The 22314-nt window shown below is 42.4% G+C and overlaps 1 protein-coding gene across 6 annotated transcripts in view; it reads right to left on the bottom strand.

Annotated features, from left to right (window-relative positions):
* Positions 1-22314, bottom strand: part of Vps13b (vacuolar protein sorting 13 homolog B) — a 438985-nt gene that overhangs the window by 61331 nt on the left and 355340 nt on the right. For all 6 annotated transcript variants that reach the window (XM_057791252.1, XM_057791249.1, XM_057791251.1 and 3 more), the window contains 3 exons: positions 21117-21298; positions 19850-20196; positions 14564-14725 (listed from right to left, as the gene is read on the bottom strand). In XM_057791252.1, the coding sequence (XP_057647235.1) occupies positions 14564-14725; positions 19850-20196; positions 21117-21298 (691 nt within the window). The remainder of the gene's footprint in view (positions 1-14563; positions 14726-19849; positions 20197-21116; positions 21299-22314) is intronic.

Below are 22314 nucleotides of genomic sequence, written 5' to 3'. Positions count from 1 at the left end.
TCACATTATGCATGCTGAGGTCTTTATCACATTCCCAATCAGCAATTCTCACAAGCTAAAAATGGCAAAATACCATCGTGCTTCAACGGCCCTGCGGCACAGCGTTCCTCCAAGTGCCGTCAACACTCACGTCTAAAGGAACCCTCTGAAGGACCTTTATGTTTAGACACTGAGGACTCACATTTGCAGGATAATGGCTTGTGGAAAGCCTAGGGAATCTGTAGTATGTATTCTCCAAACTATATTCCAATATCTAGAATTTGCTGCCAGGGGAGTGGCAAAGTCAGTTCCAGCAGCCATTTCTCTCTGACCCTCACTGTTGAATAATCCCTAGTCAGTCTCCACAGTCAGGCTTACAGAAAGCTCCAGAAATGGGCTCTGGGATTGGATGAAGTGCCCATCACAGCCGTATCACGGTGATCTCTTGTAAAAGACTGGAAAGGCCGCACTGCAGCTGATTTTTATCAAGAAACACACAGGTAAAGAAGCTGAGTCTCAAACTTCTGCATCTAATATAAGGAAGTGAAGAATTTCACCATTGCTAGATACTTAGTGTTGGAACCTGCTCTGGCCTCATTTCCTCTACCACAGGTGACTTTGGAAGACACTGGAAGATCCCTCAGGGAATCCTTGATGAAAGTAAAACCCCTGAAGAAACAGAAGTGAAGAAATTGAGTCTGTACTCCTCTGTAGCTCTTCTGGTTGCCATGTAAAATGAAGTAGGAAAGCCCTTGATGCCAAGCGGACAGTAGTTCCTGGTTCTCAAACAGAATCAGTGTTTACAGATTGGATTAAAATCCTTGCCAGATGGTCCCAAGAAGTGTTTACCTCACTGTTGACTTTAGCTTTCTTGATGTCAGCAACAATAAAAAGAACCTTGTTACTGTCACTGCGGAACAAGGCACAGAATCCTTCCTTCCCTTGTGGAGCTGTTAGTTGTGGACAGTTGTGTGCTTAACACTGATAAGGGTGATACTGTAGATTCCTGGGATACTATTTCCATGATTAGAGAAAAAGACATCATGTAGTAAATGGAGTCTACTTTTAATACACAATATTTAGTAATTATTCTATGCAGTTTTAGTTTATGGTAAGTAATAATTTTTTTTTTTTACAGAATAAACACAGAAGATTAAGCAAGAGTGAGAACTTGAACATGCATTTGAAACATATAAATGATCCCCTTCTTAGCACTGGCTTTGTGACCTAAAAGGCAGGGATGGAGAGGACCAGGTTAAGAACCTGGTTAAGAACCTGACTTCCCTGATGGTGTATGTATGTATGTATATACGTACACATACACACACATATATATTTTTAAATATCTGCATAGTATATACAGAGGCAACCAGAATGATACAGAAGTTGGGATTAGAGCACAGGATTGTTAAATTATGACTTTAAGCTTCTGATCTTGAGAACTATTAGAGAAGTTACTGAGACACCCTCCCCCCCCCCCCACACACTCCGCTTTCTCTACTCAGAAAACATCTACCGACAGCCCATCACAAAGTGTGGCTGGCGGCAGTACAGTCTCCTATACTTCCCTCCCTTTCACTCCGGGTAAGCCCACTACTACTTATCCTGTCTATGACCTCAGACTAGGAAGAGGCCCTTCTAAGTTGTAAAAGACCACCAATCATCTGTGTAGGCTCTTTGCCAGCCTAATTTTGTAACATGCTCTGTCCAATGTATCAGAATGATACTAAGAGTTCTTATCTGAGATTCAAGAGACAACACAGTTTTTTTGTTCTTTCAGAACGATTTTCCCATGTGAAGAATTCTGTGCATGCCAGAGAACCAAGACACCTGGCCAACATCCTGCCTCCTACCACGTATGTGGGTGAGGCCATCTGCTGAGTGTACCCTGATGTGAGCAGCAAACTCTTGGCTGGAGTGGCTCTGCATCTCTTATAGGCAGGCTCGTGAACTGATGAGAGGTCTAAGCCTCTAACTGGAGAAGTTGACTGAGCAGCAATAGGTGTCTGTTGTAGACTTCCCATCTGCAGTGGTATGAATGTAAGTGGCCCCCATAATCTCATACGGTACTATTAGGAGGTGTGGCTTTGTGGGAATGGCCTTCTTAGAGGAAGTGTGTCACTGGCGGGTGGGTTTTGAGGTTTCCTATACTCAGGATATCTCCCAGCGTCTCAGTCGACTTCCTGTTGCCTCTAAGATGTAGGACTCTCAGCTACTACTCCATCATGTCATGTGATAATGGACCAAACCTCTGAAACTATAAGCAAGCCATCATAATTAAATGTTTTCTTTATAAGAGTTGCTGTGGTCATGGTGTTTCTTCAGAGCAATCAAAACCCAATTAAGACACCATCCAAGGTCAACCTGTGGCTAACATTTGAAAGCTCCTATTTTCTAAGTCTTAATAGTTCCTTCTCTAGTCTACATCATCAATCTCTTTAAGATTTCTTTTCATATGAGCATACTTACATTTATTTAAAATCTTTCCTGACCGTGTAATTTTTGTATCTGATCTCCAAATAAGATTTAAAAAAAAAAAAAAAAAAAACTGACCAAACAAGCAAAAACTCAAGGTGTACCCTCCGCACTTCCTTACTTCCCATTCACTTCTCAGCCTACTAGAGTATGGCTTCTATCTTCATCTTCTCAGCCTACTAGAGTATGGCTTCTATCTTCATCTTCTCAGCCTACTAGAGTATGGCTTCTATCTTCATCTTTCCACACAAGGGGCTCTCTTTCAGCCATGAGACAATCAATTATGTCCTAAATGTCCAACACCACAGTCTCTTCAGTTTCTGTATCTTAATCTCCTGTGACATCTAACAATAGTGATAACTCTCCAGCTATACTCCCTCTCTCTTTTTGATTTGTGTGGATGTTGGAGCCCACAAGACTATTCAGCAAAGGCACAGCTGATAGATCAATAAACAGATCCATGTGAAGTTTATATGCACACATCCACATGGAATAACCTGTTTTGCAGAGCTGTGGGAATACTTGTCTTTTGGAAAAGTCACTGTCATATCTGTGGAAACCTTGTGAGGCCATGATTCTCCCTTCAAAATGGAATTAATTCCCAAAACACCTCAGCAGTATAACTTCTCCTGCATGGGCAATGGAGTGACCTTTCCATCCCCCCACACCATGAGACTTAGAACGATAACATTCACTCTTTGTTCTAACAGTCAAATTTACATAGAGTCAACCTCACAAAATTACCTGCTAACAGACCACATAGAAATTTCTAAAGAAGACAGGCACTGGGCAGGAAGGTAGCATGCCCTGCCCTTATCAGACAGACAGGTCTGGGTGTGGGTGAAGTCCAGGTTCAGGGACACTTAGTAACGCATCTGGTGGTTTGCTGGCTCTTTGCTGGCTGGTATCACCTGTTCCATAGTGCTGCTTTGTCAGGTTCTACCTGACCCTTTTTGTGATCTTAAAATGCATGATATCATTGTCTTTGCCTATGTATTTTCTAACTATGTCTGCAAAAACTAAAAACCCCTGGAGATCACTCCTGTAATGGTCTGTTCCCCCCACCCCGTCTGCTGGGCAAGCAGATCTTCCTTCTGCTTCTAGTCTGAGTTCCTTTCCTCTTTCCCTCCCCCAATCTCTCTGTCTCTCTCTGTCTCTCTGTCTCTCTGTCTCTCTGTCTCTCTCTCTCTCTCTCTCTCTCTCTCTCTATATATATATATATATATATATATATATATATATATATATACACACACATGCACACACACACTCTTCTCCCTTCTCTCCTCTCCCCATTCCATTACCCACTAAATAAATACTCAACCTCACTCTGCATGGCATGCCTGTCCATCTTGGGCTCCCTGCCTGGGACAGCTGCCTTCATGGCCCGCCATGGTCTAAGGACCCACTGTCCCTTGAGGTCACTCGGGGACCTGCAGTGTTTTACTTTCACCATAACAACTCCTTCTGCTTCTTCTTTTGCTTCCTCTCCCTGCTTTTTTATGCAAAGAAATAAAGAAAATGTCGCAGTAACGTATGTGAGTTGATTTATTCCATTTACTCGGATCCAATCAGCCAGTTTTCCCTGCCATAGCAAATCTTTCTGAACCCTGAGAGGTCTAATGGGCGTAACCCCCAAATGAACCTCAAATTGTGTATATATGTGCACATGTGTGCATGTATGTGAGGAGCCAGAGGTCAATGTTGGTTGACTTCTTGCATGGTTCATCACCTTATTTTCTTCAGACAGGGTCTCTCATTGTACCTGGAGCTCACCAACTGGCTAGACTGGCTAGCCAGTAAGCCTTAGGATTCTCTTGTCCTCACCTACCTATCACTGGGATTATAGACATACGCCACTGTACTCAGGTTTTTAATTTTTATTTGTTTTTAAACATGGCTGCTGGTGCTACAAGTTGGGGAGACTGACTCATCTCCCTAATTCTCCCTTTCTTGACCGTTAAAATATGGGTATGTCCTAGCTTTTCTACTACAGCTTATTTTTTATTATATATCTTATCTGCCCTGGACAGATTCCATTTTTCAACCTATCCCCACCAACTCTACTACTGGTCATTATTACAAACATATTTCTAAGATAGTCTAATGATGCTTGGTTCTTGTTTCTTTGTGTAATTCCTTCTCCATTATGGAGGTTTGATTTGTGTTACCCTTAGAATGTTAGAGAAATGATAATGACTCTCAAGTTTATACATAAATACTGGCTTCTGCCTGATTCTGTCTTTGACTCCTTCACCTAGGAAAAGCCTGCTGCCAAATCAAGAGGCTATACAAGCAACTCTATGGAAGGACCCTTGAAGAGAACACCCGAAACCCCTGCCATGAGCCACCCGAGCACACCGTTATGGATGTCAGTCCTACAGCATAGTCGAGCCTTCAGAGGTTGCATTTCCATTCTGGCCCAAGTCTTTTCAGACCCTGAGTCTTAAGAATTAACCTGGTCCTGGACTTCCTGACTAGGCTGATTGTTTCAGGTAGTCAATCTTAGGATGACTGGCGAGACAGCAATGGGCGAGGGACAGATTGTGTTGTTTATAAACTGGTGCTCCTGTAACACGAGTCTAAGATGTAGGAGGGGATCTGGAGCACGGAAGAATAGAATCTATGACGATGTAAGACAGTATTAATGGATTCCTAAGAGAAGATGGGCAGAACCCTGGCAGAGCAGCCGAGGCTGGGGCTGAGGAAAGTGGAAAGGGATAGCTGCTGAGAAGTTCAAAGTCCAGCAGCACTGTTAGCCACAGTTTCACGGAAAGGAGCAAACAGGCTTAATAAGCCAAGGGACAGTACTTAAGGACTTCCTAGCTTCTACCTCCTGCTTATGTTGAAATCCAGATTAAGGAATGGTTGTTATAAAAGAAGGCTGTAACTGGCTAGTTCTGAAAGCTCCCAGATTTTTCAAATGGAAAATGACACTAAACAAAGTAATGGCTCCCAGGCTAAAATCCAAAGTTGGCCATGGCTAGGAAAAGTGGTCATAGAGTATGCCTATGGTATTCTTTGTTAGCGTCACAGGCATTTGACATTGCTGTCTCAGATGCTCAAGTACAGTGTCCTTCAGCACTGTCTAGTAGAGTCTAGAATTTCAGAGGGCTTATCTAGGAGAGATCTGTGGGTTTAATTTCCAAATATAGTGATCCTCAATAAAATCAATGAGTGACCCTCAAAGTTGTTTAAAAGATTACATTGTCAGGAATATTGCCACCTTAGACTCAAAGAGACAGTGCAAAATGAAGGGTCTTTAGACTTTCCAAATTCTGCAAGCAGAAAGCAAGCTAAGAAAATGACAGAGAGATGACTTTCACAGAAACAGATGTATGGTGCAGAAACTAGAGCCAAGAGCTTGAAGCTATGCGCCATGGAGAATTCCTTCCTAACAGAATATGTGGACTGAACTAAGAATCAAGAAATACCCAACATCTGTCTGGTGGGTTTCAGAATTTGTCTAGACCAGCAGCCCCTGTGTGTCTCCTGGCATCAACAGGAACCTCTACAGGGGTTCTCCTTGGCTCACACCCTCATAGCACACAGGCCTCTTCGCCACTCCCCACCTATTAGACCCTGTAATCTACAAACTCTATTCCACCCCACAAACCCAACCATCCTTCACTGCACTAGTGGTCCTGGAGGCACACACAGTGCTGTACCAATTGGAGGAAGAGATGGGTAGACATCAGTGCAAGAATACATTCAACAGCATGACGCACATCAGAACCCAGTGGTTCTACAACAGCAAGACATGAACATCCCAATGAAGAAGCAGAATAAGATGACCTCAAAAATAAAGAGGAAATGAAAAAAAATCCCTTAAACAAACTGAGGAAAAGACGAACAAAAAATTGGAAGAAATCAATAAATCCCTTAAAGAAAGTCAAGAAAAAAAACAAATATGTGACAGAAACAGTTCAGGACCTGAAAATAGAAATAGAGACAATAAAGAAAACACAAGCCGAGGGAATTCTGGAAATGGAAAATCTGGGTAAATGAATAGGACTACAGATGCAAACATAACCAACAGAACGCAAGAGATGGAAGACAGAATCTCTCTCATTGGAGATACAATAGAGGAAATAGATTCATCAGTCAAAGAAAATATTAACGCCAACAAAATCATAACACAAAACAGCCAGGAAATATGGGACACCATGAAAAGACCAAACCTAAGAATAACAGGGATAGAAGAAGAAGAATACCAGCTCAAAGAAACAGAAAATATATTCAACAAAATCATAAAAGAAAACTTTTCCAACCTAAAGAAGGACATGACTATGAAGATACAAGAGGCTTACAGAACACTAAATAGAATGGGCCAAAAAAAAAAAAAAATCCCCTCGCCACATAATAATCAAAACACTAAACAGACAGAATAAAGAAAGAATATTAAGAGCTGCAAAGTAAACAAGCTGGTATAGATATCCTAATATCTAACAAAATAGACTTCAACTAAAATTAATCAAAAGTGATGGAGAAGGACATTTCATATTCATCACAGGAAGAAATCTATCAAGATGAAGTCTAAATTCTGAACATTTATGCCCCCAATACAAGGGTACCCACATATGTAAAAGAAACATTACTAAAGCTTAAATCAGGCATCAAACACCATACACTAACAGTGGGAGACTTCAACATCCCACTTTCACCAATGGACAAGTCAACTAGACAGAAACTTAAGCCTATCTGAGTCCTAACATCTGTTAGGTTCCTTATTTCTCTGTTAAGTTTCTATAGATTCCACCAAAACACAAAAGAATATACCTTCTTCTCAGCATCTCATGGAACCTTCTCTAAAACTGACCACATACTTGGTCACAAAGCAGTTCTCAACAGATACAAAAAAAAAAAAAAAAAAAAAAGAAATGGAATAAAACACTGTATCTTATTGGATCACCAAGGCTTAAAGTTAGAATTCAACAACACAAATTACAGAAAGCCCCAAAACTCATGGAAACCAAATAATATTCAACTGAATCATCCCTGGGTCAAGAAAGAAATTTAAAAAAAATTAAAGTCTTCCTAGAACGCAATGAAAATGAAGGCACAACATACCAAACCTATGGGACACTATGAAAGCAGTGCTAAGAGGAAAGTTCATAGCACTGAGTGCCTGCATAAAGAAGTTGGAGAGTCACACTTAGCGACTTAACAGCATACCTGAAAGCTCTAGAACAAAAAGAAGTAGACTCACTGAGGAGTAGACACGGCAGGAAATAATCAGACTGAGGGCTGAAATCAATAAAATAGAAACAAAGAAAAAATGCAAAGAACCAATGAAACAAAGAGTTAGTTCTTTTAGAAAATCAACAAGATAGATAAACCCTTATCCAAACTAAAAGGCAGAGAAAGAATATCCAAATTAACAAAATCAGAAACGAAAAGGGGGACACAATAACAGATACTGAGAAAATCCAGAGAATCATCAGGTCATACTTCAAAAATCTATATTTAGCAAAATTGGAAAATCTAAAAGAAATGGACAACTTTCTGGATAATTATGACATACCAAAATTAAATCAAAACAAGATAAATAACTTAAATAGCCCTATTATCCCTAAGAAAATAGAAATAGTCGTTTAAAGTCTCCCAAACAAACAAAAAAGCCCAGGGTCAGATGGTTTCAGAGAAGAATTCTACCAGAATTTCAAAGAAGAGCTAATACCAATCTCCTCAAATTATTCCATACAATATAAACAGAGGGGACATTGCCAAACTCCAGCACCTCAGGAAGATTTTGGTCTTGCATCAACTTAAAGTGCCAGGCTTTGTTGACTCTCCTTGCCCTTTCAGAGGAGTGGATGGGGAATGGGTTGGGGTAGAATGGGAGGGGGAACTGTGGTTGTAAAAAATTTAAAATATTTTATTTTTTTTTAAAAGGACTTTGCTTCTGAATGCAACTGATTTAACTCCTGATTCTCTGGCATTTCTTCCCCAGATGGGGATTTTAATTAGTCAGAGAGCATTTCTCCCTGTCTTGAACTTTTGCAGCGACAGCCTAATAGGTACTGATTGTGTCCACAAAATTTGTCTCAGTTGAAAACATATTCCTTAGGAGAATGTGCACATTTAATGCATACAACCAGAGAAACTAAGCACCATCAAAAACGAACAGAAGAAAGGAGACTGATTAAGGCAGAGGAAAATGACAGGAGGACCTGGGAGGACACCAAGTCAGGCACTGTGTTCCATCATATAAACATCAGGCACTGTGTTCCATCATATAAACATCATCTTTCAATACTTTTGTGCATTTTTTTCTTATATTGTGAAGATGGCATTCTATATACAGAATTTGTATTCTTCTCTTGGTTCTAGGAGATAGCAACAATCTTATTTCCTATATAAAAACTTAAAAAGATAAGATTTTACTTTACTATATCTCTTTAAAAATAAACATTTGGTCCATGGTCCTACTGCAACAGGAGGCTGTTGATGTCTGTGGCCCATGTGACCACCAAAAGCCAAGTGGATGTCCGTGGTCTGGGCTGCCCACTGAAGTCATGCTGATGTCATACCTAGCTCTGCAGCTTGACCGCTGCTGCAGGCAGGAAATCTGGCCCTGCCCCTTGCTGGCCACAAGCAGGAGAGCCTTGCCCCTAGCTGACTTGCAGCACCAGCAGTAATGTGGGCACAGGAGTGTTGGCCCCATCCCTCACAGGGGTGGCACAGGAACGCTGGCCCTGCCCCTCTCGAGGGGAAAGGGAGGCCTTGCAGAGATCCAGGCTGTTCAACTCAGCTACCACCCAGGACCAGAGGCAGGCCCTAGAGTTGTTTCATCCCAACACCTACCCCCTCTGACGAGTGCTGGCGTGGGTCAAAGGGCCAGTCCTGCAGCGCCACGGCCACAGGATCTCCATGGCTATGGGCAATAGCGTGATATCTGAGCGAAGTCTCCAAGAGAGTTCAGGATTGTGGGAGTAGCAGAAGCCAGAGGACTTGAACTAGACCAACGGCTCATGAATGAACGTGTGATAAGAGTGTGGAAGACGGGGGAGCAGAGTGGTGCACGTGAGGGGGAACAGGAGGTGTGGAAACTCTGATAGGTGTGGCTGCCAATGGAGACCATTACAGCAAACCACAACTGGACGCAATGTAGACATCAATGGACTGTGGGGACCCCAGCCTCAGCGTGCACATCTACATCAAAGCTCCTGCATCTAGGACTCAGGGAACAACTCGGGACAGAACGACGCTAAGAGTCAGACTACCAGGAAGTCTGCTAGGAATCAGTCTCTCCTAGAAACAGCCACATAAACTAGACTGGAGCAATGGCAATATCAAACACATGCCAGTGTGGAGGAGAAAACGCCGTGGGGCTGCCCCCCACACAGACTCCAGACAACTAATGACTGCAGGGAGAGGGGGGACTGACTGCTTCTGGGGCGGTCCTCTATTAACTATCAATACAGAGTGGTCATCCCTGAGACCATATGCACACAAACAACAAAAACAGATTCAACAGGTAGTATGTATGTACTTGTACATACACATGTAACAATAATAATAAAATAAAAAGAGGTTATCAAGTTGAGAAGGGGACATGGGAGGGGTTGTAGGGAAAGTGATGAATTTTAATTAAAGCGTATTTTAAAACATAAGCATTTGAGTACCTTTGATTTTCTTAGTGTTTCTAAAGTCTTTGCTCTAGTTTATGTTCTTTTCTAACATGAGATTACTAAGGAAGTTATGGGGTCACGGTCCAGGCTTATTTTAGTGGCTTGGAACCTTCTTACTCTTCCATCAAAGGTGGGGGAGGTGTGCTTGTAGGATCCAGGACGACTGGGGGGGGGGAGAAAATTCACTGTATATATGAATGATATCCTCAATTCATTAAAAATATTGCTCATTTGCCCTTTTATCCCCAGCACCATAAACAGAATAAAACCAGCTTTAACATATACGCACACACAGAGCACACCTGACAAATTTATCAGTCTTGTTAACACAGAACCTTTCCTGCCGTTGTCTGCTTTCTGAGGTTTTAAACTGTGACTGAGTCAACAAGGACCCTCTTTTTGCTCTGGATGCATGCAAACAAGCACATTATACGGATCCATTTGAACAGGAGTTATAGGCCAGCTCACAAAATGGACAATTGGTTGGGATTCTAAGACAGTCTTGAGGGAAGTGGAGAACCTTCTAAAGCTCACACACTGCGTGGGCACAGAGGGAGAAGACGAGAAGACATCACCGCTGTCTCAGGGGCGTGTACGTGGTATGAGTTACACTTCTCAAGGTTCTGAGAACGTTTGCCAAGCTTTGAAGTGATGAGAGTATCACAAAGGCTGGAGTAAGAACTACGAGCCAAACGTTAGCCCGCTGGCATCTACGAGCACAGGGATGAAAACAAGGATGGCAACACAGGCTTAGGGGAAAACAGAGCATTTTTGGGGCAGCTTAGGAACCTTTACATTTAAAAAACTAACTTTAAAAAAGATTTTATTAAAAAATTAAAAATTAGACTTATTCATTTTCATTTTATGTATGAGCTTTTGCCCGCAAGTGTGCCTGTGCACCATGTACATGCCTGGTGCCAAAGAAGGTCAGAGGAGGGTGCTGGGTCCCAGGGGCTGAATGATGGGTGCTTGTGAGTATCACGTGAGTGCTGGGAACTGAACCTGGGTTCTCCCTAAGAGCAACAAGTGCTCTCAGCTGCTGAGCTGCTGTCCCAGCCTGAACCTTCACATTGTTAATGCTGCGTCATCTCTGGACTCTGCTGTGCCCTAGCATGCGGAGAGGCTGCAGCACAGGCTGGAAGGGCCTGTGTATCTACCACCTGGTACCTTAGCGAACAGCTGCCAGCCTCCATCTTACAGGCAGGGTTTATATTTTTGGCACTTATCTCTGCTGAATATTTTGCAAGATACTGTGCTAGTCATCAAAATTAATTCCTAACTAGCTACATTTTACAATTTAAAAAATGTGTTATGTTCACAAACTTATAAACTACTTTTATATCCATTTCAGAAAAATATTTTATTATTTTATATACACTCTCTAGTGACTCCCCCCCCTTTTGCCCCGCTTGATTTAATTACTAAGATTAAGCGACTGTGGGGCTGGAGCACTGACTGCTCTTGCAGAAGTCCAGGGTTTGGTTCTCAGCACCCACATACCCGCTGGCTCCCATCCTAACCCCAGTTACTGTATATCTAGCACCCTCTTCTGACCTCTTCCGGCACCACTACTCACAATGGTGCACATACACATTTATATAATAAATCTTTATATAAAACAAACTAAATCACTGATAATTGGAATTCTACACCTCTAAAAATGTACATAATTCATAAATTGTGCCTTTTGAAGGTAGACAGAAGTACAAATTTTTAACACACAAGGCAGACGTATTCCTATTTCAAAAGATTAACCAGAGTGCTCTCTAGAACCAGAAAGGAAGCTATTTTTGACAGCTTATATGTAAATTCTACGGTTTATGGAGGAGTGCTCTTCCTAGCTTGGTCAAATCAAACAAGGCTTCTCTTATCTTTGAACCACATATACTTGCTCGTATTCTGGGAAGATGCCATGAATTTACACTTCCAGGATCTAGATTCACCTCGGGACGCCATGAAAAACTTCTCTGAAGACCAACTCCTTGACGATTCTGGTCATACAACCTATCTGGCGAGCTGAACTTGTATACTTGTAAGTCCCTGTGGTAGCATCTACAATTCTGTGCAGCTGGACATGTTCACTTATTCCCCGAGAAGCAGTTCTATTCTTCTTTTGTTTGTTTAGGCAAGAAATTGTTGTGGAATGTCCAACATCTTAAGTGACTGCCTCAAAGCATGTGTTACAAACTATAAGGGAGTTTATGACTTCTCGCTCCAAAAAGGTTCCTCAGTTCAAGGTTTCTGGGATTGGTATGTCCGTGTTTCTTCTTGTCCTCCTGGGATTCAGTGTTGTTAGCAACCTTCTGTGTGGTTCTAGGACATCCTGACCTTCTGAAACCTTTCCCGGTGTCATTGCCACTCTCTTGGTCTCTGCAATATAAGCTGCATTGTTTAGTGGAGTTAAGTTCTATGAACTTTAGAGATTCTCCTGGAGACTATGAACTAATACCTGAGGTTGTATAAACACACAGACACAAATGTTCCCAAGATTGCTGGGCAATGCAGGCTATGACTTGGAATCTGGAAGAGGGAACATGTTGCTCACTCGTGCATCTGTGACGAGCCCCAGGTGCGTTAGTGGCCGGTTGTTCTGATCTGAGCTCAGATGCAGCCTCTCATTAGAGGGGGCAGCTGTGCTCTTGTGGAGGAGAGGAATTCTGTGAGCGCCCTCTGGGCCCATTAAGGCCTCTGGCTTCAGAGGTCTTAAATACATTTCAGCATACATAGAAACATAAAAAGGACATCATTTACTTTTAAAGGAGTCTGATTTAAACTCGAAGTTTTCTCATTTTTTTGGGTGGGGACGGGGTTGATACTGGCCTTGAACTCCCAGGTAGTGGAGAACGGTGTGAATTTCCTGGTCCTCCTGGGTGCTGGGATACAGGTGCACCATCACACCTGGCTACAGACATGCTCTATACGAACTTCATTTATGCAAGTGAAAAGTTACAGAAGTTACCCCTTTGCAAGGGGTCACACATGGACCAAGAACCCTCTCTCTTGGCTTTAGGCTTTCCTGGGTACTGTATCAGAGATTTCTCAGCCCTTCTCCTAAAACCGCAGAGCTTGGCGAGTTTAACAGATGAATTATACAGACAAAATACAGGGGAAGAAGATAGGACCATGGGTATAAAACTACATATATAAACTAACAAAATCAAGTGCCCTTATACTTGAACTAGATATAGCAACAGACTACATAATAACTTTTTTAAAGCACACTTATGCCAAGTGTAATGGTCACAGCGGCTGCCCATTCTTGTTTCTCACTGACCTCTAGTCCCCACAGTCCTGAGGCATGTGTTAACATCAGCCTTGCCAGCTGAGCTCCAGAGTCCAGGAATCCTGAAGGTCGGGGTGGTGGGGGTGGTTGTGGAAGTGGAGGTGGTGGTGATGGTGGAGGTGATGGTGGTGGAGGTGGTTGTGGAAGTGGAGGTGGTGGTGGTGCAGTGGCCATGGAAACGTCTAGACAATGAGTGTTACTATGGTTGGGACTGCATGTGCACTGGCCTTTGTCCTACAAGCTCCTAACTTTTCAACCAATAAGAAAAAACTAGCAAAAAGAAAAATTCAAAATAAATACAATGTCCATCCTGTCACACAGGGCAAATGAAAACTCTAACATGGAACATTTTCAAGAGAAAAGTTGGGAAGTATGTGTGATTTAGGACAAAATTCTAAGTGCAGTGCCATACTGTGTGAGAAGCTTTCGTAGGGATTTATATCTCAAGGCACCGGAGGGAGCTGTGCTGCTCTTCCAGAGTTCGGGGCCAGCGCCTGTGTCAGGCAGTCCATCTCCAGGGGACCCCACACTTCTGGCACCTGTGGGCACCTGTACTCAAGGACACATACCTACTCACTCCATACACATAACCAAAAATAATAAAAACAAATCTTTAAAAAGAGAATTTGTATTTACAAAAGCTTAGAATTTTAAAGTCCTGTCTGATTAATTTGATTTAAAATTAAGATTTTTAGATAAAGGATATTTCACTGTGTCTATATTTCCAAATTTTATATCAATAGTGGGTGATTTCATGTGAAAAAACTCAAAATAAGCAAAAGACAAGTATCTAGCTCTTTGGGGTGAACAGACCTATGGAGCACATGGGGAAGCCATGCTCTCTGATCTAGTGACTCACTTTAATCACAAGCAGATAGGAGTTTATTCCTGGGAATACGTCCTAGGATTTCTTTTTCTCATTTAGACCACATCTTTGCATTTAATTCACCCGCAGACCATCCCTGCAGGGTACATCTCTCTAACTTCCCCGGCTACAGCGACAGGAAAACGGAGCTGCACCACGTGGAGAGCAGAACCCTTGGCTGTGTCTTTACCGCACAGCAGCACAGCACCTTCCTTCCACAGGGCAGGGACCGCGTCACCCCGCTCTGCAGAAGGACCATGACCTCTGAGGCCTCTCTTTCCTGAGCAGCACTCACAGTGGCTGTTTGTCAGCCGGCTTCTGCAGTACCTGTGGGGACCTGTGAGAGCGCCAGCTGTACTGGTGGCTGTGCAGACTCGCCAGCAGTAAATTCTCATCAGTGTTCGCTTGGCCAAACCGCAGTGTCTCCTGTGTGTCGTTACAGATCACAAAGTGGCTGAAGACCAATTCCTCTACCTCAGGGCATTTGTTCTGGAAGGAAAAGAATATAAAAGCCAATGTGTGTATCAGATTAATTGCAAGATGTTTGGCAGCTGTCTGCCCAGTGGCCATTGTTATAACACACAAATGTTAAAGGACCTGTTGTCATTAGCTCTGGTGCACAGCCTATTCTATACTTCCAGGATAAGCACAACAAAAATATCTTAAAGCCATCATATGTTCCAGGAATGTGTTTCAATTTATACTCCTACAAAATAAATCATACACACAGAAGAGGAAAAGAACAATGAGATCCCACAAACATTTAGCATTTCTTAAAACGAATTAACATGCTATAAAGAGTGCTGTCCTGGGTCGTGCAGGCTTCTCAGCAGAGGACTAGAGGCTAGAATTACCATGTACCCAGCCCTCGAAACTCTACAATCAACGCCAATTACCAAAGCCACAGTTTGTACCCTACAGAAAGTAAGGATCATTTAGGTTACTACAACCCTGGGTTCCTTAAGAGGGAGGGAGGGGTGTGTGTGTGTGCAAATCTGCTCAGTGAGAGATATAAATAAAACCATAACTTTCCCTCTATTGTTAAGAGGTTGAACATACAAAACAGATCAACTCCAGAATCCATTTAAAGGCCAAGTTGCAGTTTTTAAGAAGAATCATGTAAGCTGAAAAAATCCCCAGTGTCTGTTTCATTCAGCAAACAGCTCAGTAGCAGATCTCCTCACTAAATGTCTAAGGCTCCTCTGATAATGGATCTCAATGTGTCCCTCCCGGCTGCTGTGACATCAAAACACTGGCGGTGCTGTCTTTATCACCCAGGCTGTGGCTTAAAAACTAGTCAAATGCTTTCGGGAAACAAAGTACAGCTAAGAAAGGTATCAGCTCGAGGGTATAAGAATTCCCAAGTAGCTAACTGATTTGCAGGTAATGGGGGCCTCTATTTTCCGGCTCAGGAGCCAAAGAATACCACGCACTACAGTCTCCCCTTTACTGAGGGGAGGAAAGTAAAGAGTGACATAACTCAGCAGCAGGATGATTCACGGGGTTCGGAGGATCAAACCCAAGGTGCGTACAGATAAATGTCAGTGGTTCCCAAGCAGGACAGAGAGCAGACCTACAACTCCATCAGCAAAGAACTGTGGGAAATAAAATCCAACCCCAGCCATGCAGAATACACCCAAGGAGTGTGTTCCATAGTTTTGGGTGGTGAAGAGGCCTTGACAGGACTCATTTTCCTAGACACCTGTGAAGACCACCACCATTACCACCACCACCACCACCACCACACCAACTATCACCACCACCACACCAACTATCACCACCACTACACCAACCATTACCATTACCACTACACCATCACCACTACTATGATTACTTCTTTCTTCTTCTCCCTTTCCTTTGTAAGTCATCTACCATTCTTGCTTATCCTCCAATTCTTATGGCGCAGAACCTTGCTTGACAGGCTGAGACCCACTTACAACCGTTACTGCTTTCTACATGGCTTTTAACAATTAGCCATGAGCTTAAAACATGCCTGCTGTTGGGTTTCCCACGTCAGTTTCACCCAGGCCACACGGAGAGCACTAGCTGCACTTCAAGTGTCATTTTCTACGGGCACTCCAGTTCTTCCCCAGGTCCTCCACACTCCAGTTCTTCCCCAGGTCCTCCACACTCCAGTTCTTCCCCAGGTCCTCCACACTCCAGTTCTTCCCCAAGTCCTCCACACTCCAGTTCTTCCCCAGATCCTCCACTCTCCAGTTCTGCCTGCCTTTCCCAGGAACTCCACATTCCCCTGACCTCCTTTATTCAGTCAAATGTGAAGCTGCTTCCTGGTCCAGCCCCTTCCTACTGCGGGACCTCTTTTCTTTGACCTCTTATTGGACCGGCTTGCAGGTTCCCGTGTATAAAGTCAGTGCCTCCAAAGCAGCTTTCTGAGATCCCCCAGGTCTCCCTAGTCGATGAGGACGTGACAGCATCTATCAGCTCGGGTCAGATGCTGCGCTTGCCACCCACGAAGGAACTTTACCTCCAGCATTCATCAGGACTCCTGACACTTAGGTCCTCAATACACATTCAGGACACAAACAACTAAAGAAAGTGGGTCTTCTGACTATGCGGGGACTTGAGCACAGGGCCAGATGCACACAGGTAAGCACTCTACCAAAGAACCATACCTAGTCTAATGTTAATAATTATGTTGGGAAAACATGTTGACTTTATAAAAACTAGAAAAATATTTAAAAAGTGAATTTAAACTGTCAATGTTATGCTCATTTGGAAGAATTTTTCTCAAGCAATGTTTCCCCCCCTGAATATTCTGGCTCTTACTATTTCAGACTGATCTACCCAATCCTATTTAATGTATTTATCTAAAACCTTTAATCAAACCAGAATCACAGTGTGTGATTAGTTTTGATGAGATTTTTCCACTTGGTATTATATAATCAAAATAAACTGCTTTCCTGTAAACATTTCTCTCTCCTTTCCATGCAAGAGCACAGATATGAAGGAGGGTCTGCCTGCAGGCCCTCCCCCCCCCCAGTTACACATCCCGAGGTCAGAATCAGTCTCAACACAGAGGTTAAGTTACCAGCTGGAGGTTCCTCTCCTCATCCTGAAAAACTGATGAGGATTTAATAAACAACGAGGGTTTTAGGGGAAAATGTAAATTAAAGAACACAAAGGGGTTGTTTACATTTTTCTAAAGTAAGGTCCTCGGGGAAGTGTTTCTCCACTGCTCCTTCATCTACAGAATTTACTATAACTGTAATAAGCTTTAACATTTCTTGGGATATTTTAGATTCTGTTATATAATATAAAATGCATATATTCATTTAAGTGACACCATCTATGCTAAGTCCCAGAATGCTCGCAAGGATCTGTAGTTAAAAGATTCATATTTCAAGTACGGGAATCTGCATGGTAGAGATAACATTTGGTATAAGGGAGACACGTGAGTGTGATTTCCATTTAAATGCTATTTGTTCAAACCTTGGAAACTGACACAAGAAGCAAAAACAAAGTGGAGTTTTGAATTCTTAGTCTCATGAAAGAAACCATCATCAACTGACACATGCATATATACAGGGAAAGAGAGAGACAGAGAGAGATGGGGGGAGGGAGAGGGAAAAGGAGAGAAAAAGGGAGAGAAAGAACGCTCTAAAACCACAGAAATCAGAAACTGATGAAAAGGTCTGTTAATTTTGAACTTATGACATGAAGGTGAAGGGTCAAACTATTTCATGCCTGATAATAATCTGTTAAAAAGTAGATGGAGAATGCAAATCTCTTGTTATACTTATTAAATTCATTTTTAATTGTCAATAACTATACTGTATGTTGGCATTATTAACATACAATAAAATTCAAGTTTCAGAATAAACTTCCCTCTAAAGACAATAAGCTTGTTCAGGACAGAAATAACGGGTGTAATAAGCCTGTATCAGCCCATTTCCATGTCAACTGTCCTCTAATTTCAAAGTAGTGTACTTTCATGTTTACTTTAGACTACGTAGGGTTCAACGCCTACCACATTAAAACTTGGTGGCAAGTACCCTTGACATGCGAGGAAACAAGAAAATTACAGCAACAATTACAGAAGCATATCCTCTGTGGCTCATGTTAACATTGCCAAATCCCTGTATAAATCAGAACCAACTATTCATAGAATGTACCTGTCAGCAGTCTGCTGTGTGACACATGGCTCTACTCAATGGAGTATTCCTGCAAGGCACTGCGTTAGCCAGTCAGTCATTTGCAGTGTGATGTGGTTTAAGACATTTAAATATTTATGTACCATATTTTATTTATGTGTATAGCTGTGTCTAGGAGAACATTTTTTTCTCTGGGAGAAAACTGATATTTTTGAAGGCCATTTTGCAGTAGTTGCCACATATGAGTCTTCTTTAAAAGCTCTGATACCAAGACAAAAATATCCTGGGCTGAATTCTTCTATCAAGAATTCTTTTTTATTTTCTATGTTTGTTTTTTATTAAATGCTTTGTTCAAAATATGAAAAAAAAAACCCTAGAAATTGGAGCTATGGAAGTTTTTTTCACATTGCTATTTGAACCAGCTGCAAAGATTTAGATCACACTAGCTCTTATTTTACGCATGTCTTTTGCAACAAGAAAACCATGGAATGCCCTTAAAAAAGACTTAAAATATAAACCAGATGTGTTATCTTCTTTCCCTTTGCTATTGTAGTACCATGTCAAGCAATTAATTCCTTAGTCTTGTATAGGTCTTCATGCGTATAAAGTGAACATTAAATTTTATTTTTAAAAAATCTAATTCTCATAAAGCATTTTAGGTTGGATAACTTAAAAATTATTTAGAATTATTTATTTCATAAAATTCTTTCCATAAAGATGCTCAAGTTATTCCTACAAAAATTTCCGCTGAGTTCTCTTCCTTGAACTCCATTACAGAGCAGACACCCTCACCATGCTGCCTAGTGCCCATGCGGAGAGGTCGGCACAGGAGTGTGTGCGGAATGGGGATGATGCAGCGATGAAAACAGCGCACAAGCAGAAGTGACTTATTCTGCATCTCTGCATGTATTATCATCCAAACATCCAATGGGACTGTTTCCATGGTGCCAGACACTGGCAGGTTTTCCATTTTAAATAAGCCACTCAGGATTGTTTTATACATCTTCTGTTTTTTGATATGAATAATTTCTTATAAAAGTACAAGGACAATTATTAAAGTTACTACAATTCTCAATGAATGTAAGAATATTCTAGTGGATAAAAAGGCAGGATGTCAGCAAAGGAAAAGACTAGACTGTCTGAGAATCTGGAAGGCTTACTGTAAGGCCTTCATTTCTGCACTGAACATTCAGACACTCTGGAATATACTGAAGTTGAAGCTTTAGCTAAATAAAGCCATAGGACTTCAAAGTCTTGGGCTATGTTACTTTCCACCCAGATGTGGTGTACTAGTCGGGAGTGGATGGGCAACATCTCTGATGTGTGTGAACCCACATCCTCCAAAGTTTCCTGAAGAGAAGCTTCGCATCACTTTACCTAGACAAAGAAGGCCAGCATACGGTGGTGCCCGTCAAATGCTCCATTCTCTCACTAATAACATGGAGAGTGTAATGACAGACCAGACGTGGCTAAGCTGCACACTGCTGGGGAATGTGCATACCTGCTGCCAAGCTTGTATCGCGGTGTTCAGGGAGTGAACCATATGCTGCCCAAAGTTGACAAGCACGGAGTCCATGATCACGGTGCCGTCGAGCACCCTCTGCACTCCGTCGGAGAGCGCGATCTGTCCCGAGATGCCGAAGGGATGCACGACAGTTTGCATCGTGACGTTTCTGCACTCCAGAAGCCTACAGTCCACCTGTGATGAGAACCGGATCTCCTGGCAGACAGAATCGCTGCTCCACTGTCGAAGATACAGGGTTGGTTCTTTGAAGGAAATCACCATGTACTCCAGTTCGGAGGGCACATTTTTATCAGGAATGAACGGCTGGAGATGCCGTGGTGAAGCTTGGAAGGAAACAAGACAAAGAGCAATTAAGATGTGCCGATTCTGCGTGGAAACAAAGAAGGTGACTTAAATGACCCACTTCGTTTTGAATTTAGAACTTGGTATTCATAAGTGTAAACAATTGTTTTTAAACTGTTACAGTCTTTGAAGGACCGGCTGACACTGCAGATACATTGTTTTGTCTGCTCAAAGGCTGTCATCGCTTCCACAGATAAAGTTGTTGATTGCAGCAACAGGAGCAGACAATCGTCTAAATCTCTAAACAAAGACGTGACTCAGGAAAAAGCAGGTAAACTCTATTCTTGCTGAAAAGGCAACATGCTGAACAGAAACTATGTCCAGTTTTAATCTCCCTCTTTTTTTCCATGACATGTAAGTTGAAAACCCAAAACCTAAAACTAAATTAACTAGAAAAGCATTGATACTGAACACAACACTTGAGAAGTAATTATTCAAGTAATACTGGGAATTTATAGGAGCCTACTTTTGCTAGATGGGGGAGTTTTTTCATAGTTTTTAAAATGTGTAAAATTATGAGTCTTGTAATTTCATGAGAATGTGCCTATCTTTTATAGGATAGGCATCTTGAACTCAGGTGATAAACACCAAGTATTTTTGGGATCTATTTCCCATTAATGTAGGATTCAGACTAAAACATGTATTTCTTCCAAAAATATTGTAATTAGAATAACAGTAATTAAAAAAAAACTTTCCTGAAACTTCTCTTAGGAAACATGTCAAAACATGTCACCACAATGCCACTCAGTGAGGAGTAGGGGTCACACCTGTTGTGCCAGATCAGCCTTAGGGTGAATCTGCCAGTGCCCAGGGCTGGTGCGGTAAAGCGAGGCACTATGTGGAGAACACCAAGTGCCACGGTACCGAGCAGATGCCCTCTGGATGCTGAAGTGGTGCATACCTGTGCCTAGCTGGTCCAAGTGATGGCAAAGACGAAACTCCAGGTGAGCAAACTGGAATGACATGCAGAGAGACGGGACAAACCATGGGGTGAAACAGGAGTCGACTCTGGTGCAAGCAGCCAGGGCTGTTGGAGTTACAAGTGGCTCACAGGTGCTCTGAGAACCAGATTCACTCGCAGAGCTGTGGAAGACAAAAGCAGCTCAGGAACCTCTACTTCCCAGCATCACAAGAGCACAATGTCTTTCTACAGCCATGATGGAAAATCCTACAGTCAATATGTTAATCATCAAGTATTATGTGGTACTCACACACAAGAGTTTTGGTTTTTTTAGTTCACTTTATGTTGAATATTCTATTTGGATTATTTGCAGAAAGCTTCCAAACTATTCTCCAGTCTCCATGCCTGTTTACTTACATCACACCCGATTTTTTCCTATACTCATTTCACAGAACTTATGGACAGTTTGGTGTCATATTGGCGCAAGGAGATCACAGCTCTGAGCATGGCTCTGCTGTTTAAAACCTGAGACTTCCTGGGCCAGTGCAAATGTCCCATTATTGCTTTACTTTTCTCTACTGTCCACACTTATATTCCATGAGTTAATCTACACTCTGTATCGAGGACCCACTGGATACTGCATTGAGTGGCATAGATAGACTTTTCAAAGTGGTCCTTTGGCTAACAGCACTACAAGAATTCTCTCTTCACTTGGTCATCCTCTTAAAGTTACATTTTGTAGTGATCTGGTTAAAACGAAGAGTGAGTCATCCAGTCTCAGAAGAACGCACACCCTAAATGGTGACACACTGCTTGTACAGGGAGTGGACATGGGACAGGAGTTCAGAAGGATAGCGTGGACGTGTGGGGTTCTCTGGGGTGTGACTCCGGCCGCTGTGGGAAGTGGTTATGGAAAGGCTGGTAAGCACGAAGCTAACACACTGGAACGTTTACCGACGTGTCTCAACGGCAGTTTTCACTTATGTGGAATGTAGCATGCACTATAGGCTAGTAAATCAACACTGACTACAGACAGAATACAAACTCCAGGGCACCACGACTGCACAAGCTGCAGCTATGGTCTCAGACAAAGCTGCTCTGCAGCAGAGGCTGCTCTGGGATGCCCTGTCCTCTGGCCTCTGTCTTCCAAGTGCTGCCATGGCGGGTGTGCATCACTGTGCCCAACACGAGGAATTCT

Source organism: Chionomys nivalis, chromosome 17, assembly GCF_950005125.1.
Source record: "Chionomys nivalis chromosome 17, mChiNiv1.1, whole genome shotgun sequence".
Classification (NCBI taxonomy): Eukaryota; Metazoa; Chordata; class Mammalia; order Rodentia; family Cricetidae; genus Chionomys; species Chionomys nivalis.
This window is presented reverse-complemented; position numbering and strand designations above follow the sequence as displayed.